At 40.9% G+C, this 17,109-nt stretch overlaps 1 protein-coding gene across 1 annotated transcript in view; it reads left to right on the forward strand.

Annotated features, from left to right (window-relative positions):
• Nucleotides 1-17,109, forward strand: part of LOC117394695 (potassium voltage-gated channel subfamily H member 2-like) — a 151,289-nt gene that overhangs the window by 122,682 nt on the left and 11,498 nt on the right. Inside the window, exons 6-7 of the mRNA XM_033993152.3 lie at nt 12,762-13,187; nt 14,393-14,792. Of these exons, the coding sequence (XP_033849043.1) occupies nt 12,762-13,187; nt 14,393-14,792 (826 nt within the window). The remainder of the gene's footprint in view (nt 1-12,761; nt 13,188-14,392; nt 14,793-17,109) is intronic.

Raw genomic sequence — 17,109 nt, forward strand, 5'->3', positions numbered from 1 at the left:
TCTGACTCGGTAATTCAAAAAGACAACAGGTTCCCTCCCGCAGCTCCAAATCTCTTCATCCCCCCCCCCCCCCCCCCCCTGCCAGGCTTACATTTCACTCGTCGTGCGCGCTCCCCCAATCACAGGCATGCATCCCCCCCCACCCCGGTTCATCTGCCTCGCTGTTACAATATGTTAGTTTAATACCATTTTTTACTAACAATTCATTTGGTAAAAGCTGTAAAACTTTCAAAGTCTGAATGCTTATGTAGTGTAATGTAGTTACAAATAAATGAAACGTGGCTTTTTGATTGGTTAAGTATTTCAGTTAAAATACAGAATAGTGAATAATTTTGGGTCATGGGTTCATTATTCCTGTGTTCGTTTGGGCTGCCAATCAAAAAGTTTGGGAAACACAGGTCGAGAGGTTAGTGCTAAGCGACTGAGAAACAGTGTGGTCAAATGGTTAGGGGTGTGGGACTGGGGGCAGTGTGGTCTTGTGGTGAAGGCTGAGGGATCAGGAGGCAGTGTGGTCTGAGGGTTACAGCTGGTTGTTTATTTTTATAACATTTAAAAGTATATTTTTCCTTGTAGAAAACAATGGAGTAAACTGCTCAGCCCAGGGTGTTTGTGTGTCTTGTTCAGGCCCAGCATTGAGTTGAGGCAGATCTCTGAGCTCATCCTGTCAGAGGTGTTGTTGCGGATGTCAGGCCTCTATCAGAAAATGGTAGCTGCTAAAACTGGCAAACTGTCACACAGCACGAGTGTGAATTCAGCTCAGAGAGGAGAGAGGGAAAGCTGCTGCAGATTTAACACTCACACACAAACACACACACACACTCGCACAGACACACACTCAGCAGGCTGTCAGCATTCGCATATGTGTGAGCAAGGCTTTTGTTAGGCAGTGCTAGTAAAAACATTGCGGCTCAGAGCACTATCAGAAGCAAGAGAAAAGAGCAAAACTTGTTTACTTGTTTTAATGAAATACTTCTAAATCGAGCTTGTATGTAATTGTCACATGTACTCTCTTTGTGCAATTAATTAAGTAGAAAACGCCATATTTGAGAAACGAAAGCGATGGCTGTGGGGTGCAGATCAACACCTGCCTGGGGGGAACGTCATGTTAAGTTTATGGACACATTTCTATTAAACTCTTGCCCTGTTTCAAGACTGTTAACAGGTACATAGGACTTCTCATTTTTCCACACATCCTTTTCACATCTTACATCTAAAGTGCCTTTCCCATTACACTATGCCTCTAGGGGTTTTGTGTTTTTATTCACAAAAACTCTAGCTAGTCCAGTGACTGACAGTAAACCTGATTGATTTTGCATGGGGGGAAAAAAACTCACATAGCTGCAGTCAAATCACACTTTGAGTGCTGATCTAATTCATCAGACCAGCACATTGGAGGCTTGGTTTAGCTAACTACTCATGGCTCAATCCAAACCACATTTCATTTTCAAAACTGGTAAACAACTGCTTATTAACCCAGGGTTAACCAAAATACAGGTGGTTTCATTATCACACTCACCCACACCTAGGTTCTCAGCTCTAACCCATAAATCACACTGCCTTCCAGTCCCTCAGCTCTTAGACCACATTACATCCCTCCCAATCCATTAGCTCTAACCACTAGGCCACATTGTCTCCCTTTGTCTCAGTCCCTTAGCTCTAACCACTAGACCACACTGCCTCTCTCCCTTCAGTCCCTCTGCTCTAACCAGTAGATCACACTGCCTCCCTCCCAGTCCCTCAGCTATATCCAGTGACTAGACCTCACTACTTCACTCCCAGTTCCTGTTGTTGGTGAGGGAGCAAGTGGGTCAGTGCCCAAAGGGCAGGATTCACAATAAAGCTAATTGGTAAACTGATGTAACAAACCCTGTTTTATATCTCTGTTACACCTTTAACAGTTACATAACTGTATACTTATTTTATATTACTGTTGCCCCTTTAAGTGGCCATTGACCTCGATTTTTTTATGGGAGCTCTGTATATTTGGCAGATAATGTAGACCTGACCCTGAATATGTGCAGGTGTGTTTTAACATTGCGTTTTCCAATAAATAATTTAATTTGAGAACGTAATTTGAGAGCCATTTTTGAGAGCGACTTATTGAGCTTGCTGGACCAGTGAGGGTTTGTAATGTTCTTTTTGTGTAATTCCAATCAGGGAGAAGTGTTTATCTGAAGCTAGTCACTGGATTTTCCCCTCTGCTGCTTTCCCTCTGTGCTCTAGTCGTTCCGAAGTTGTGTTAATGCAGCCAGGTGGAAAAGGCTTGTGACTGACCTGACACTCGCCCACTCTGCTGCACTAAGCCAGCGGGAATCAAAGGCCTCCTAACTTTCTTACTTGACTGGGCAGCAAGAACAAACCTGTGTCTCCATTTAGAGCAATCAATCTAAACAATCTTCTTCTTCTTCTTCAGATAACTGAGTGAGACTCCATCAAACATTGTGTGAAATGCACTGTATAATGAATCAGTTGTACATTGATTCCTTTCTCTCCACTATTCTAGAGACCATTGAAGCAGTTTTCCCCTTCCTGTCTCGATGCCTTTGTCTTGTTGCAATTGCAGGCGGTTGTATTTTTAGATTGTAGTAAAATGCCTTTAGAAAATATATAATGAATTCACAAGCAGCAAGTTCAGGGTGTTATTTTGCATATTATGTCTGTGTCAGGCAACTGGTAAAGGAAGAGTACTCCAAAAATATATCCCGATGTAATAGCCGGAATTATTATGTAAAAAGGGCAAATCACATGACACTTGTTATTTGCTGTATAGAATATTTTGGAGAAGAAGAAGAAAAAGAAGAAGAAGAAGAAGAAGAAGAAGAAGAAGAAGATTATTTTCTTGGTGGATGGATAGCAAATCCTAAATGTGTTATTGGAATAGATACATTGTTGATAACAGTAACAATATAATCATAAAAAGTCCTCTCACCCTGCAGGTAATGGAACAACATCTTCTCACCCTGTAGCTGCTCAATAAAATAACGTCTTCTCACCCTGTTGCTGCTCAATAAAATAACGTCTTCTCACCCTGTTGCTGCTCAATAAAATAACGTCTTCTCACCCTGTTGCTGCTCAATAAAATAACGACTTCTCACCCTGTTGCTGCTCAATAAAATAACGTCTTCTCACCCTGTAGCTGCTCAATAAAATAACGTCTTCTCACCCTGTAGCTGCTCAATAAAATAACGTCTTCTCACCCTGTAGCTGCTCAATAAAATAACGTCTTCTCACCCTGCAGCTAAAGGAACCTCTTCCTCACCCTGCAGCTAAAGGAACCTCTTCCTCACCCTGCAGCTAAAGGAACCCCTTCCCCACCCTGCAGCTAAAGGAACCCCTTCCTCACCCTGCAGCTAAAGGAACCCCTTCCTCACCCTGCAGCTAAAGGAACCCCTTCCCCACCCTGCAGCTAAAGGAACCCCTTCCTCACCCTGCAGCTAAAGGAACCCCTTCCTCACCCTGCAGCTAATGGAACCCCTTCCTCACACTGTGAAGCTGATTCCATAGCGCAGGGCTGCTATTAGAGGAATGAGAGGAAGCTGGGATGTGCTCTCCTCCAATGCTCTTCTCTCGCTCTCTGCTCTCCATCTCCTTTAACTTTGCCGGCGGGTGATGTATCACACATCACTTCACCGAGCTCGGCACCGACACTATTATTAGAGCTTTCTCTATTGATATTCGCTCATTTGTGTTTGTGTACACTTGCTTTCTGGGAGTGTGCAGGGAGGGCCTCTGTAGTTTGGAAGTGAGAAAGTTCAGCTGTTTTGTGATCGGGTTTGTTACAGTTTCTAACAGAATTTGTTGTTGTTGTTGCCAAGAGAGAAGCATTTAGCTGAAGAGTAATGTTGGGATGCTGGGAAAAATATCTGCCCCAATAATTGTGCAGCTCTGAGGCACTCTGTCTGTTCCTTTCACTCTTTCTTTTATTTAACTGTTTATTATGTCACCCATTACATTCCTCTTTTCTTTCTGTGTTCTCTCCCCCTCTCTCTGTCTGTCAGTATCTCTTTCCCTGCCTCTGTTGTGTTCTCTCTCCCTTTCACTCCAATTACACTCCACAGAGCATGTATCAGTGTGTGTGTGTTTTTTCCTGTCATGCTGATTTCTTGCCAGAGATCTCTTTCTCCGAGCAGCAACGGCAGCAGCTGTGTGTATTTTTCTCGACTGGTGTATAACCTGAGCCTCGCTGTCCTAGGAAACAGAAGAAGCTCTTGTGTCTCTCAGATGCTTTGCTGTTGTGTTTTTATCTGTTTGGGGTATTACTCGTGTAGTTCTGGTTCATGTGTTATCAGTGGTGCACCCTGGTGGCTGCGCGCCTCGAAAGCTGGAGTCTCTATGCAGTTGCTGCCTGGCCCCGGCTCTGGTGTGTGTGACGTGACACGGCAGCACCTTGGCGTGGTGGTGAAGACAATGATCCTGCCACTCGTCCTTAAGCTGCTGAATGAGCTGAGCATGACCCACTGCCATCTTCTCCTCCTCCTCCTCCTTCTCCTCCTCGTGACCCCATGCCGTGCCCCCCGGGACTCCAGAGCTGCTTCCGTTGTGCCATTGAGACCCCCAGACTGCCCCACAAGGGGAGAGAGGTGAGGGAGAGAGAGAGCCTGAACTTGAAAGTGTGGGGGACAACGAGTGAGATGGGGTGAGAAAGAGTGTAAAAAAGAGTGTGTAAGACTGTGAATGTGTGTGTGTGTGAGAGAGAGAGAGAGAATGTATACTGTAAGTGTGTCAGTGTGAGAAGACTCGTGTGTGTGCACGTGGGTCTGTGTGAAAAAGCTGGTGTGTCAGTGTGAGAGAGGAGAATGAGTGTGGTGGTGTGAGTGTGAAAAAAGAGAATATGTGGAATGTAAGTGTGTCAGTGTGAGAGAGTGTGTGTGTGTGTCTGTGTGTTTGGGAGAGTGAGTGAAGTGATGTGAAAAAGTGTGTCGGTGTGAGAGAGAGAGAGTGTGAGGGGAAAAAACAGCTGCAGACTTGGCAGTATGGTCTAGTGTAGTAGCAAGAAATACGATTTTCGAACCCCAGCTCTGACCCTCCTGACCGTTTGCGCCAATGGAGAGGGGTTATCAGAGCCAGCTCCCCCGGACTAAGAGGGACAGTAGCGGTGAATGCGAGCTGAGCGCGGGGCTTTCTGTCCTGGAGAGACACTGGGGCTTCCCATCTACAGATTCCCACTCCCTAGAGGGAATGAGGGAAAGAGAGAAACCCACCAGGGCTCATTGAGAAACCTGCCCTTGTTTGGTAGTCATTCACTACAGAGGACTTGAGATTGCTATCTGGGTTCTGTAATGTCAGGGAATTTTCTGAAATACTGTGCTTTCATATCACGTTATGTAACAGCATGTGATTGGAATGATCTCAGCCTCAAAGAGAATGCCAGTTTCCCACACTATGTTTTGATCTGTTCATTTACAGTCTCTCCATTTTCTTTTGAATTTTTTGTATCAATTTTTATTTATTTTTTTATTTTTATTTCAATTTCTACAAAATGGAAGTTTGTGGAGGAGCTAAAACTCTCTCTGGTGTGTTCCTTTTTACACAAAGAAAACAATTAGAGGGGGATATTTTCTGAAATACAGAATATGTAACTTTAAAACCAACAGTAATTGTTCAAGACATGGAATAAACATGAATGTAAGCATTGAGATGAGAGAAACGTGAGCTTCTAGTCCTACCGTACCTCTTTCAATATGACTGCTTTATCCTTGGAAACTGTGAAATTAAGAAGTCTTTTTAAAGAATCTGTCCCTGAGCTTTGGTACACAATCCTGAAATAAAAATAAAACAAGGGGTGCAGAGAGCTTGCTATTGGAAGTGTGTATTGGATTATTTTCAGTTTAGTAAGTACTGGACAATGCAGAGTAATATCCTGCAGAAACAACTTTATACGCAAAACAAGAATACATTTTATTAAAACATATGGTAGAAATAAATTACCGTTTGGAATCTTGTGTTCTGTCAGTTTTATGAAACTCATGAGGAATAACCTGTAGGTATCAGGAAGTTATTTTGTCACTCATCATCATTTGTGGCTTAAAACTGATAAAAATGCAAGAAGTAGCCACTTATGTCTGTTCAGTGCCCGGAGGTTTGGACTCTTCAAGCAAGCTCACTGCCAAAGACAGATACAGAGAAAACATACTGGAGTAACAGAACACAAGAAAGACAAAAGTAAGAGAAAAATTATTAAAAAAAAAAAAAAAAAAAATTGGAATGGGAATAGCAGTTTCAATATGTAAAATAAAATAAAAATTTGCATTGGCAGCTTCAAGGTCAATGGTTTATACAAAGCAGACATGCACTTAGTGGATGGAAGTACTACTGTATTAATTTCATTTCTGTATACTGATATCATTTCAAGCTCAGTTATCAGATACAAATTTAAATGGTGACGATGGTTCAATTTCATTTCCAAAATGAGCTGATTTTTCTTTACCTTACCTGTCATAATGTATACTACAGTATCTCTAAATTGTCATTGAGTGTGGTTGTTTTGGTAAAACATACCTTTTGAAGACAGATTACACACTTGGGTTTAGTAGTGTTAGAGCTTTGGATCAATATTTTGTGTTAAGTCATTGTGTGAATTAATCTGATCTTAACAGAAATCTGACTTTACTTCTTTTAGCTTTCTTATTTTATAACATGTTGCATTTAATGTACTGTAGTAAAATCTGATTCCCATTATAGATTGTTTGAGATTTAAGTACAGGACTTCATTGTGATGATTAGCCTGTCAGCTTGAATCTCTGAACTTTGCAGCCCTGTGAGGGAGTGTTTAATTGACAAGGCTTTCTCTGTGTTGCTGCATTTCTGGAGACCAACGGGACTGTCATGAGAGACCAGAGAAACTTTCTTAAGAGACTTCCCTTATAAAGCTTTCCACAGTAAATGTGTACAGTAATTTTGCATGGTTATACTATACACTTACCATAGTTTATGTGCTTTGCTATATATTTTTTAATATGCTTTGTTACATTTTGCTATGCTTTTAAAGTGGTAAACTTTTATAAGGGCTCGGGCCATATTAACAAAGCATTTACCACCATACCAAGTTAGCACCTGTTCTGAAAGAAAAGAAAACAAAATGCTGCTATTACAATACTGTAAATAGCATTCACCTTGGTGGGTTTTTTTTCACATTCCCCTAAAATCATCCCCCCCCCCAAAAAAAAAAAGTTTAACTAATCTAATGGAACCGTTTGGGGAAATTCTTTAAGGAGGATTATGTTTGATGAAAATGACACTTAATATTACAGCATGCCGTGTGAAGCTGCTGTCAGCTGTGCCATTTAGCAATTATTATCTCAAGCTTGATATTCATTAGTGGTATTCGGGCCTGCATTGATGCATTAATGTTATGTGCGGTTGACAGTCCACTGCTGTACAGCTGGGGGCATTCCCGAATGCTGTGTTCTCCATATTGATATTATTTAATCAAGTTTGTGGTGATTTTAGTAATATCTAATTGATCTGTTTCTGTACAGCTTGCTCAACCTTTACACTATAATGTGCATTGCTATTGTATTACTGGTTGTGTTTATTCTTCTTTGCTGCATCCAGATCATTTTCTCAGTATCTGTACACAGGACCTGTTCACTAGATGGCACTGATGAGCTCGTACAATTATACAAGAAACAACTAGAGCTGGCAGGCTGTTCAAATAAGCTTACATTTTGAATGGGGTCTACATTATGTGCCAGATTGTGATGACGGGGCAAACCTCGAGTGCAAGTACAAGATGTGTTTACCCCTGGCTTTTCTGTCTGCGACAGTGTCAGTGGTCAGCATAACTTTGGGGTGTGGCCTCATTTGAGGGATTTTGGAAACGGGGCTGTCTCTCATACTTGTTCAATTAATGTAAATATCTAAATACTTCATTGACAAATGGTGCTATGGCACTAAAGAACAGCTTTTTGTTCATCAAGATCACAACAAAGGCAAACGCTAGGGCTATCGTTTTCTTAAAGGGAATGTCAGTTGCTCCTGATTTGCTAGCAGCTTCTGACTCCCTCTTTTTCTTCACTGGTCAGCGCTAACAGAATTCCGCCAGCACCCAGCTCAAACTCCCTTTGAAATCACAACATGAAGGGGACAACTCCCTTTGCCTTTACATTTGTGTTTTACCAGGTTTCCTAAAAATCAGGCCCTATATATTTTAAATGTTTCTATACAAAAAACAAGCCAAACGGAACATGCATTAAAATTCAGTTGTTCACATGAATCATATGGACATTTTCGAAAGGCAGTGAAAAACACTGTGGTCATTTTTTATATTTATTTGCCACTCAAGGGTTATTTAATATTGATAATTTTGTTTGTATTGGTATTTCCAGTAATACATCTCTGGGCAGGTTATTCTTTGGCTTTAAACAGAAATGCATTTGCACTTACAGTGATAGGCTGCAGTTTTATTGCATTCATTGTTTATATTGGAAAGAAAGGGGAAATAAATAGATCTGCCTCCGGGAGAACTCCAACAACAACAGAGCAATAAAATGAAGCGAACACAGAAGAGGGCCATTCAATTTCAAGATGACAGGCTTGCCTTAGGAAACTTCTGAACTGGATTGTTGTTTTTAAGTCGTAAAGACTTTAACTGTTCCTTTCCAGAGTATTTTATTATTTAATTTCAGGTATTATTAACCCTTATTACGAAGCCTAGGTCACTGTAATAACTACAGTTTAAAACTGCAGAGGTGAAGACCGGCACATTCTGCCGAACTGCTGTACACAAAGTGATCGTGAGCAGTCTTTCTCTTACATCACTGTCTTGCTTTTAAATTTGTATTTGTAAATGTTTTTATATACTGTACATAACTTTGTTTATTATAACTAGACTCACTCCTTTTCAACATTTATTCTTTGTGTCTGACCAGCAGCTGACCAGATACATCCATTGTCCGTTAATGATCCTTCAGGTAATGTGTTTTTTTTCTCTGTAGAGAGTCCTGTTGCCAAGAAGACAAAACTGCGCTCGCAATGCAGATGCAGCGATGTTAACCTTTACACACGGCTGATTTAGATCTGCACTGACACACTAACATTCTGAATTATCATCCTCCAAATGCCCTTTTAAACACAGCAGCACACAGTTCAAATTACCCTGGAATTCAGCACTTTTTAGTGTTCAAAATAAAATTCTATAAAACCCCTGCCTATGGCTGGCAATTCTATTCACTTTGCAGACTACCTGCAATGATAAATAGTATAATGACATCTTCCAGTTTTAAACTAAAAGAAACTTTAGGGTGTTGCTTCGATTAACCTATGCCCCGTTGTGATAAAAAAAAGCATATTTTTTAAAGCATGGGTGTAATTGCACAGGTAAAAATCATAAGTGAAATAGTTCTGTCAAGGTCAAACACTACAGGTACAGGACTCTGCTGAACAATTGTTTGAACAACTGAGCAGAGAAATAACTGTTTCAACTACTGTATTCCTCAATATGAATGTACAGGGTGACAGTGGTGGATAACATAATGATGTGTTTTAGTGCTTTCAGGTGCAAAGTGACAGAGCTGTAAAGCTGAGACGTTTGTTTTGGGGAGAGCAATAGCTCTAGATATGTGAAAATGAATACTTCAGTCTTCAGGGCTCCTGCACAGATCTTTGCACAGCACCAAGGTCCACTCCACAGGTAATGAGTTTATAGTGCCCGGTGTTTTCACTTTTAACTCTGATGAATGAGGCCATTAAAGGCAGATACACATGAGATTGTCCCCACATTAACATCGCAACCTTGGAAGAGTGTATGTTTGTTGTAGATCATTAATCTTTTTTTAGTCGCGCTGTGCCTTACTGAGCAAATATAGTTTGTGTTGGAGCTTGTATCTAATTCTGAAAATCAAAACCAAGCAACCAATAGTTTATACCTGTTTAAATTTGCATTACATGATACGTTAAACAGATGCTTGCACTCTGTGCCTCTCTCTGCACCTCTTCTCTTGGTAAATTATTCCAGTTTGTTTGCTATGTGAGTTTACTCTGTCTGAGTAAGTGAAGAAAGATGGACTGCTGTCCATTTACTGTAAGAAAGTGTATCGGTAGGGCAGGGTTTGCTGTAGTTAAGCAGGGGATTTGCATGTGTTTGCTGTGGTCGCTATAGAAAGCTAGGATGAACTGTATCTCAGCTGGGTAATTATTAGATTTTGTCAGTGGTATAGACTGATAGATGCTGTATCTCTTGCCTCTATCAGATGTGGCAAATGTCACTTAGCTTCACTTTTTGTTCTTTATTGCAAAGGCCTGTAAGATTATGTTTCATATATTTTTTTACAGTCATTGTTGTTGCTAGCACTGTTTGCTAAAAGGGCAAATAATGAGCTTTTAACACTGCTGCCCACGATGGCAATATTTACAGTGTTTCCCTGAGGATACAAGCAGTCACACAGACAGATGTACCTCTAAAACCATTTATCTTCCTCAAAGGACTACATTAGACCCAGACCTCTTGAGGTGTTAACTGTACTTGTTCCTGTCCCCACCCAGGGATGGAAATAAGACTCCTATTACATAGCAGTTTCACCCATTCCAGGTTTTACTACAAGCTTGATTCACCACAGTGTATAGGTAATAAGCTCAGGTGTGTCATATTAAACTCCAGGAGTGGATCGAACTGCTGTGCAGTGGGTCTTATTTCCACCTTTTAAAGATTGGTACTGCTATAGGGAATACAACTCTGGTATCGATTAAAGCTCTGCGGACATGTTGTTTCTCTGTGTCCATACAGAGCAGTACAGTACATTCCAGTCCATAGGTGGTGCTGTTGTAAATGGTACAAACAGTTTATATACCTCCTAAGCATTCACTTCCAGTTGAAGAATAAAGAACTCGAAGGGGTGGATGTACTAAAGTGAGGCGGATGTCGATATAGTCGCAAACGAGTTGGAACTCTAGGGTGAAATGTACTAAACATGCGCAATGCTATTGAGGCAGAATTTTTTCTTTGCGGTTCAGCCTTAAATGAATATGTAATTCTGGGCGTTCCTGGATGAATGCGTATGGAGGATATGGAGATAATGCAAATGAGGGTCTCATATATTATAATGAGATGTACTAAAGCTGCCGGCAATTGCGACACTTACAATTGCATCAATGTGTTAAGAACTTTTTTGAAAGCATGTTTTAAACAGTCACAATTGTTGCTGGCGTTTCCCAGTCCGCTTTTTTTCATGCGTTGCCAGTTGTACTCAATGCATTTTTGAGGCGAAGACCCAAATATCTATTTTTCCCTAAAGTCAGGGTCTACTTACAAGCCTTGAAAATACATTTCTATGACATTTGTGATTTCCCCAATGTTTTGGAACAATAGACTGCACACAATATAGGAACAGGAAACACACCTATTCTACTAATGTGCAGGTGGTTTGTAATTGTGCACAATGTAGCACTGCACCATTGACCTAACTTAAATAAAAACTGACAGTATACATTTGGCTTATAGAGGCTACTGTATGATTATGAAAAGCTTTTTATAGAAAAACATTTTTATTTGGGGGTGAAGGTGGGGGCCCCACTATAGAATCTGATGAGATTAAACTGCCTTTCATTATTTGTTCGATAAAATGTCGCACGACTTTCGCAATGCTAGAGATCTCGTATTTGAAATGTATTTGCTTACAATTGTAAGTCGCCCTGGATAAGGGCGTCTGCTAAGAAATAAATAATAATAATAATAATAAGATGATGCAACAGATATTTAAATTTGTATACTACGACTCTCTTTATTAACATGTTTTGTGTTAGTGCATATGACAAAATGTATACTTTGCGAATTGTTGCAACAGAAATGCAAATTGCGGTATGTTTGCGCTGCTACTGGCCCATTTTAATACATAGTTTCTAGTTTTATTACATAGTCAGTATCTCTCATTTCTGGAAGCTTTTCACTGGAGCAGAGTTTGTCCTTTAATACTCATTATCTTTTCCATGACCAAGCTTTCGGGACCCTTACATGATGCATGTTGTTTTATGCAAGTCCCCGTCTCCTAGGTGCTTCATCAGGACAGTCTGCAGAGTAACAAGGGGCTTCTCTGGATTCTTCAGGGCAATCCATGAAGGGTTGGCTGTGGCAATGTGTTTAAAAAATCTACACAATCATTTGTTTTGAAACCTCATTGCAGAATAGATTCACTGAATAGAGTTTGATAAATAAAGACAAACGTGTTTATCTGTGCTGCCCCTTCCAAGCCTTTTAACGCTTCTGAAAACTATTTTTAATGAGAAACCCTCAAGAGAGCTCCAGGAATCTGGGGGTGAACTGATGTCAGCAGTTTCAAATTGAACATGTGCAATTCAATGTTAAATTGTTCCCTCACTGTTAATGTGAAGAGTTATGAGCTCTGCAGATCCAGCCCAATGGTGTTATGTTAATAACTTCTCTTGATATTAATCAATAATATAAAACATTTGGAGGGGGTATGGCATAGGTTACCTAGCTATGTTGTTGATGCTGAATCATTGGGATCCTTTAAGTCACAAATTGACAAAGTTTTGAGATCAAGCAGCTACTAGACCTTATAAATGTTTACCATAGTAAAAGCATAGCAAAGTGTAATTTTAGTGAGATATGGTAAAGCATGTTAATAAACATGTCAAACCACGGTAAACTGTGCTGAATGCATAGCATAACTATGGGAAAAGCATGGGAAAACTGCAAAAAATACTGTATAAGGGAGGAACCAGAGGAGCATAGATTTTGTTATGTTCTTGTTTCTCCAGGACAATATTAACCCGTAGCACGTGTCTCTTCTTGTCCTCTCTGCCAGGTTTTGTCACTGGGTGCCGATGTTCTTCCTGAGTACAAGCTGCAGGCTCCCCGGATCCACAAGTGGACGATCCTGCACTACAGCCCCTTCAAGGCAGTGTGGGACTGGCTGATCCTGCTGCTGGTGATCTACACAGCCATCTTCACGCCCTACTCAGCGGCCTTCCTGCTCAACGACCGGGAGGAGGTGAATCGCCGGGACTGCGGCTACTCCTGCAACCCGCTCAACGTGGTGGACCTCATTGTGGACATCATGTTCATCATCGACATCCTCATCAACTTCCGCACCACCTACGTGAACTCCAACGACGAGGTGGTGAGCCAGCCCGGCCGCATCGCGGTGCACTACTTCAAGGGCTGGTTCCTCATCGACATGGTGGCTGCCATCCCCTTCGATCTTCTCATTTTCCGCTCCGGATCTGAAGAGGTCAGAGGCTGCCTTACACTGTGCAATGGACGGGCTCTGTTTGAGCTGCTTCAATGCCGTTCGATCGCTAACTTCTTCCCTGTCTGACATCCCTTCACATATCTCCTGGCAGATCATACCACTTGTTTAGCTTGATAGCTTGTAAGCTAAAAATTGTATCTGATAAAAGAAAACAAGAATTATTTTCCTTTTACACGGCAAAGAAAAACAAATCTGTATGACTGGGTTGCCTTAGCACTTGCTTCCCGGAAATGTTCTTCCCCACCCCCAATCCCTTGCAGTTGGCAGTTACAAGGCTACAGTTAATCAAAACAAGATACGACAAAATAAGCCAAATAAATGTCATTTACATATAAATAACATATTCACTGTATAAATATTAGATTTATACTATCACTTATTAGATGAATATCGTTCCAAATAGCCTGTAATCAGCAATCCTATACTTCAACATTGTAATTTATGTTACGGTCGTAACTTACATGTTTTATAAAGTTGATCTCTCATGTCCTGTCATTCCTTCTCTGACAGGCTGGCTCAGGTGTCTGCTAATAGCACCTTCAATAATGCTCAAGTTGAAAGAGTGAGAGGGGAGGGAGAGAGGAAGATATAGGGGAGAGTGGGAGAAAGTGAGACAGGGTGGGGGAGTGAGAAGGAGAGAGGGGGTGGAGAGGGATATGGGAATGGGGAGAAGGCTGGAAGGAGAGAGAGATGGAGGGATGTGCACTTTACCCAAATAACTGCATCATAGGCTTATTCAATCACCCCAGCCATATGACACATCTGTCCACTGCTGACTTACTCAATCATTATTTTTTTAGTCTTTGCTTCTGACTGGCAGCTGATCAAATGCGGCCATGCAGAGATATCCAAGCTGAGGAAAATCACACCAAATGAAACGGGTGTCAATCATACCCGATGCTTTCCTATTGTTGACTTTGGATAAATAAGAACCCCAGCCAAATACGTTGCTCTAAAATGTGAGGGATCTATTACTGTAATTTGTGATACCCTGTAAAACAAACACTGAAATGTAGCAAGTCTATTTATACTTTACTATACAATTTTCTAAGCCTTTTCACAGAATTTTAGTCTATGATACTGCTATGAGCACTATTCAAATTAGATTCATTATATAGCCCCAGGGTGAACAGTGGTGATTACCTTACAGATGTGAATTGTCATGTCTCCTTTCACCTTCCCAGACCACCACTCTGATTGGCCTCCTGAAGACGGCCCGGCTACTGCGATTGGTGCGTGTGGCGCGGAAGCTGGACCGCTACTCCGAGTACGGCGCGGCAGTGCTCTTCCTGCTCATGTGCACCTTCGCCCTCATCGCGCACTGGCTCGCCTGCATCTGGTACGCCATTGGCAATGTGGAGCGCCAGTACCTCAGCCCACGGATAGGCTGGCTAGACTCTCTGGGAGACCAGATTGGTAAATTCTACAATGAGAGTGACCCCTCTTCTGGCCCTTCCATCAAGGACAAATACGTGACGGCGCTCTACTTCACGTTCAGCAGCCTGACCAGCGTGGGCTTCGGGAACGTCTCCCCCAACACCAACTCTGAGAAGATCTTCTCCATCTGCGTCATGCTAATCGGCTGTAAGTGAGACACCATCCTCCTCCTTTGTTCATTATTTAGTAAAATGCTAGTGTACATTTATTAATTTTTTTTTAAAACTATTAAGTTGTAAAGATGTCTGTAGCCTGGACCAGGAGAACTTCACAATTCTTATCAGACTGGAACTTACAATAAGGACTGGCCTTACAATCAACTCGCTGAACCCAAAGGGCAGCTTTATTAGCAGGAAGGCAGAATTAGAGCATTGGCAGGTACAGTATACAGTCTAGTACAGGTATACAGTCCAGTATATTTCAACAGTCTATACTTTGGTCTGTATTCAGTCTAGACTGCAGACAGACCACATGGGATAGGTGCTAACATTAGAATGGATATGCAGGCTTATGCCCAGCATAATGGGAGAGGAGAGGGAGAGACCTCCCAGCTGCAAGTTACTTATATAACATCAGAATTGGAAAAAACCTCCCTACTGGACAGAACTTTGTAATTTTAGCAATTTAAAGGGAAAACACCATTGTGATTCACCACTTCCAGTAGCAATTAAGACACAACTAGCACTTAAAACAAGAAGAAAACAGACACAATACAAAGTTCAACACTCTGGCTTATGGTGGCACACTTGTTGTACATTTTTAGTTCCAGAAGTTTTTTTATTTTTATTTCATGAATTGTATTTTTTTTCAGCATAATGGTATGAAAATATTTTTCACGTTTGGATTTCAAGACTTTTCATGAACTTCAGATGTGCCAACTCTATCACAGCAGAGAGCTCAGCTGAAAGTTTACTGTTAATTTGCCGAAGTAACTTGAAACTAACTAACAGCTACTCTAGACTCTACAAAATAGCTACACATTTAATCAATCATTAGCTTACTCACCTTTCCAGATTTCAACATCGAATAAAGATTGCAAACTCACTTCCCCACACAAAGCGTTCTGTGCACAGTCCACTCCGAGCCGGCAGCTGCAAGTACCAGAGCCAACTATTTTTTTATTAGAAATTGATCGTAGTTACAGGTACAACACAGCTCGTCATCCACCCGACACTAAAACCCCAGTGAGGTGAAGTGAGGTGTGCCTGCCATCCTCACTGCAGGGATTTCAAATGACAGTCCATTACAGAGCAATGCATCTACAAGTACAATGAAGTTTAATAACAGATGTCAACGGGTAGATTATACTGGACCGGGATAGGTTGCTCGCTTCTAGTAAGGTGACTGAGAAGATTGATTGACAGCTAACTAGAGCCTTAAAAACATTCCACAACACCTGCACCTATGTTCACTGATTGCCTCCTTTCACACACCTAATTTTCAATAATTGTCTGGAAAATTTTTACTGTTTAATATTTGAACTGTCGGTAAACATATTTATTCCATCCTTGTCTTTACTGTACAGTGCTATTCTATTATTTTGGTTCTGTATTATGACATAGTCACAGAATGCAACACAGGGAAAAAAAAACCCTTCATTTTATATACATTGTTCACTGAAAGTTTAGGGAAACAACAAGTTTTGTTTTTAATAATGTGGAAACACCTTGAAAAATCCCGTTATTAAAACAAATGTGTGTGTGCCTGCTAGTCATGCACTGACGAGAAGTGGCTGAGCACAAGGGGAGTTTGTTACAATAATGAAACTGGCACTGAGTGGAGAAATCCATTTTTAAAGCGATGAGTGGTGGGAGTGATGCTGAAGAGGTGTATCCGGAGTCTCAGAGAATCCTAATACTCCATTTACCTAAATTAAAACCCTTCATTCCCTGCATGAAGTGAGTGGCTGCACACTGTCAATAAAAACCAAATTGTGACAAACGAGAAAGGGCTGCTGTGCCTGAGCCTCTATGTGGACAGTCTGCTACAGAGTAAATGAGTTAGAATGCTGGGGTCCAGTCTTAATTTCGAATTACTTGGACAAACTGCCTGTGTCTGTGTATTATAATATTTTTAGGCTTGCGAATAAACAATACACAACATATAACTACTTATACTAAGAATGTTTCCAAACTTATCCCCCACTGCTGATATTTCCTGTAGAGGTGATATAGTGGTTGTGTTTTACACTTACCATTTGTCCATATATCTGGAGAAATGTTTATACAATTCTGATGAAATGTTGATATTAAAATGATTTAGCACAAGTTATTGAGAATATCAGAAATATGGAGGTGTCTCTCTGTCCGTTCATGTCATACTTACATTGTTGCATATATTTGGAGAAATGATTATGAAATTGTGATTCAACATTTCATTGTTATTTCCTATTCTATAATGTTATGCACATATTGTTGACATGTGTCATGCTTGCCAAATTTTTCATCATGCTTACAGCTCTAAT

Source organism: Acipenser ruthenus, chromosome 3 (genome assembly GCF_902713425.1).
Source record: "Acipenser ruthenus chromosome 3, fAciRut3.2 maternal haplotype, whole genome shotgun sequence".
Lineage (NCBI taxonomy): Eukaryota > Metazoa > Chordata > Actinopteri > Acipenseriformes > Acipenseridae > Acipenser > Acipenser ruthenus.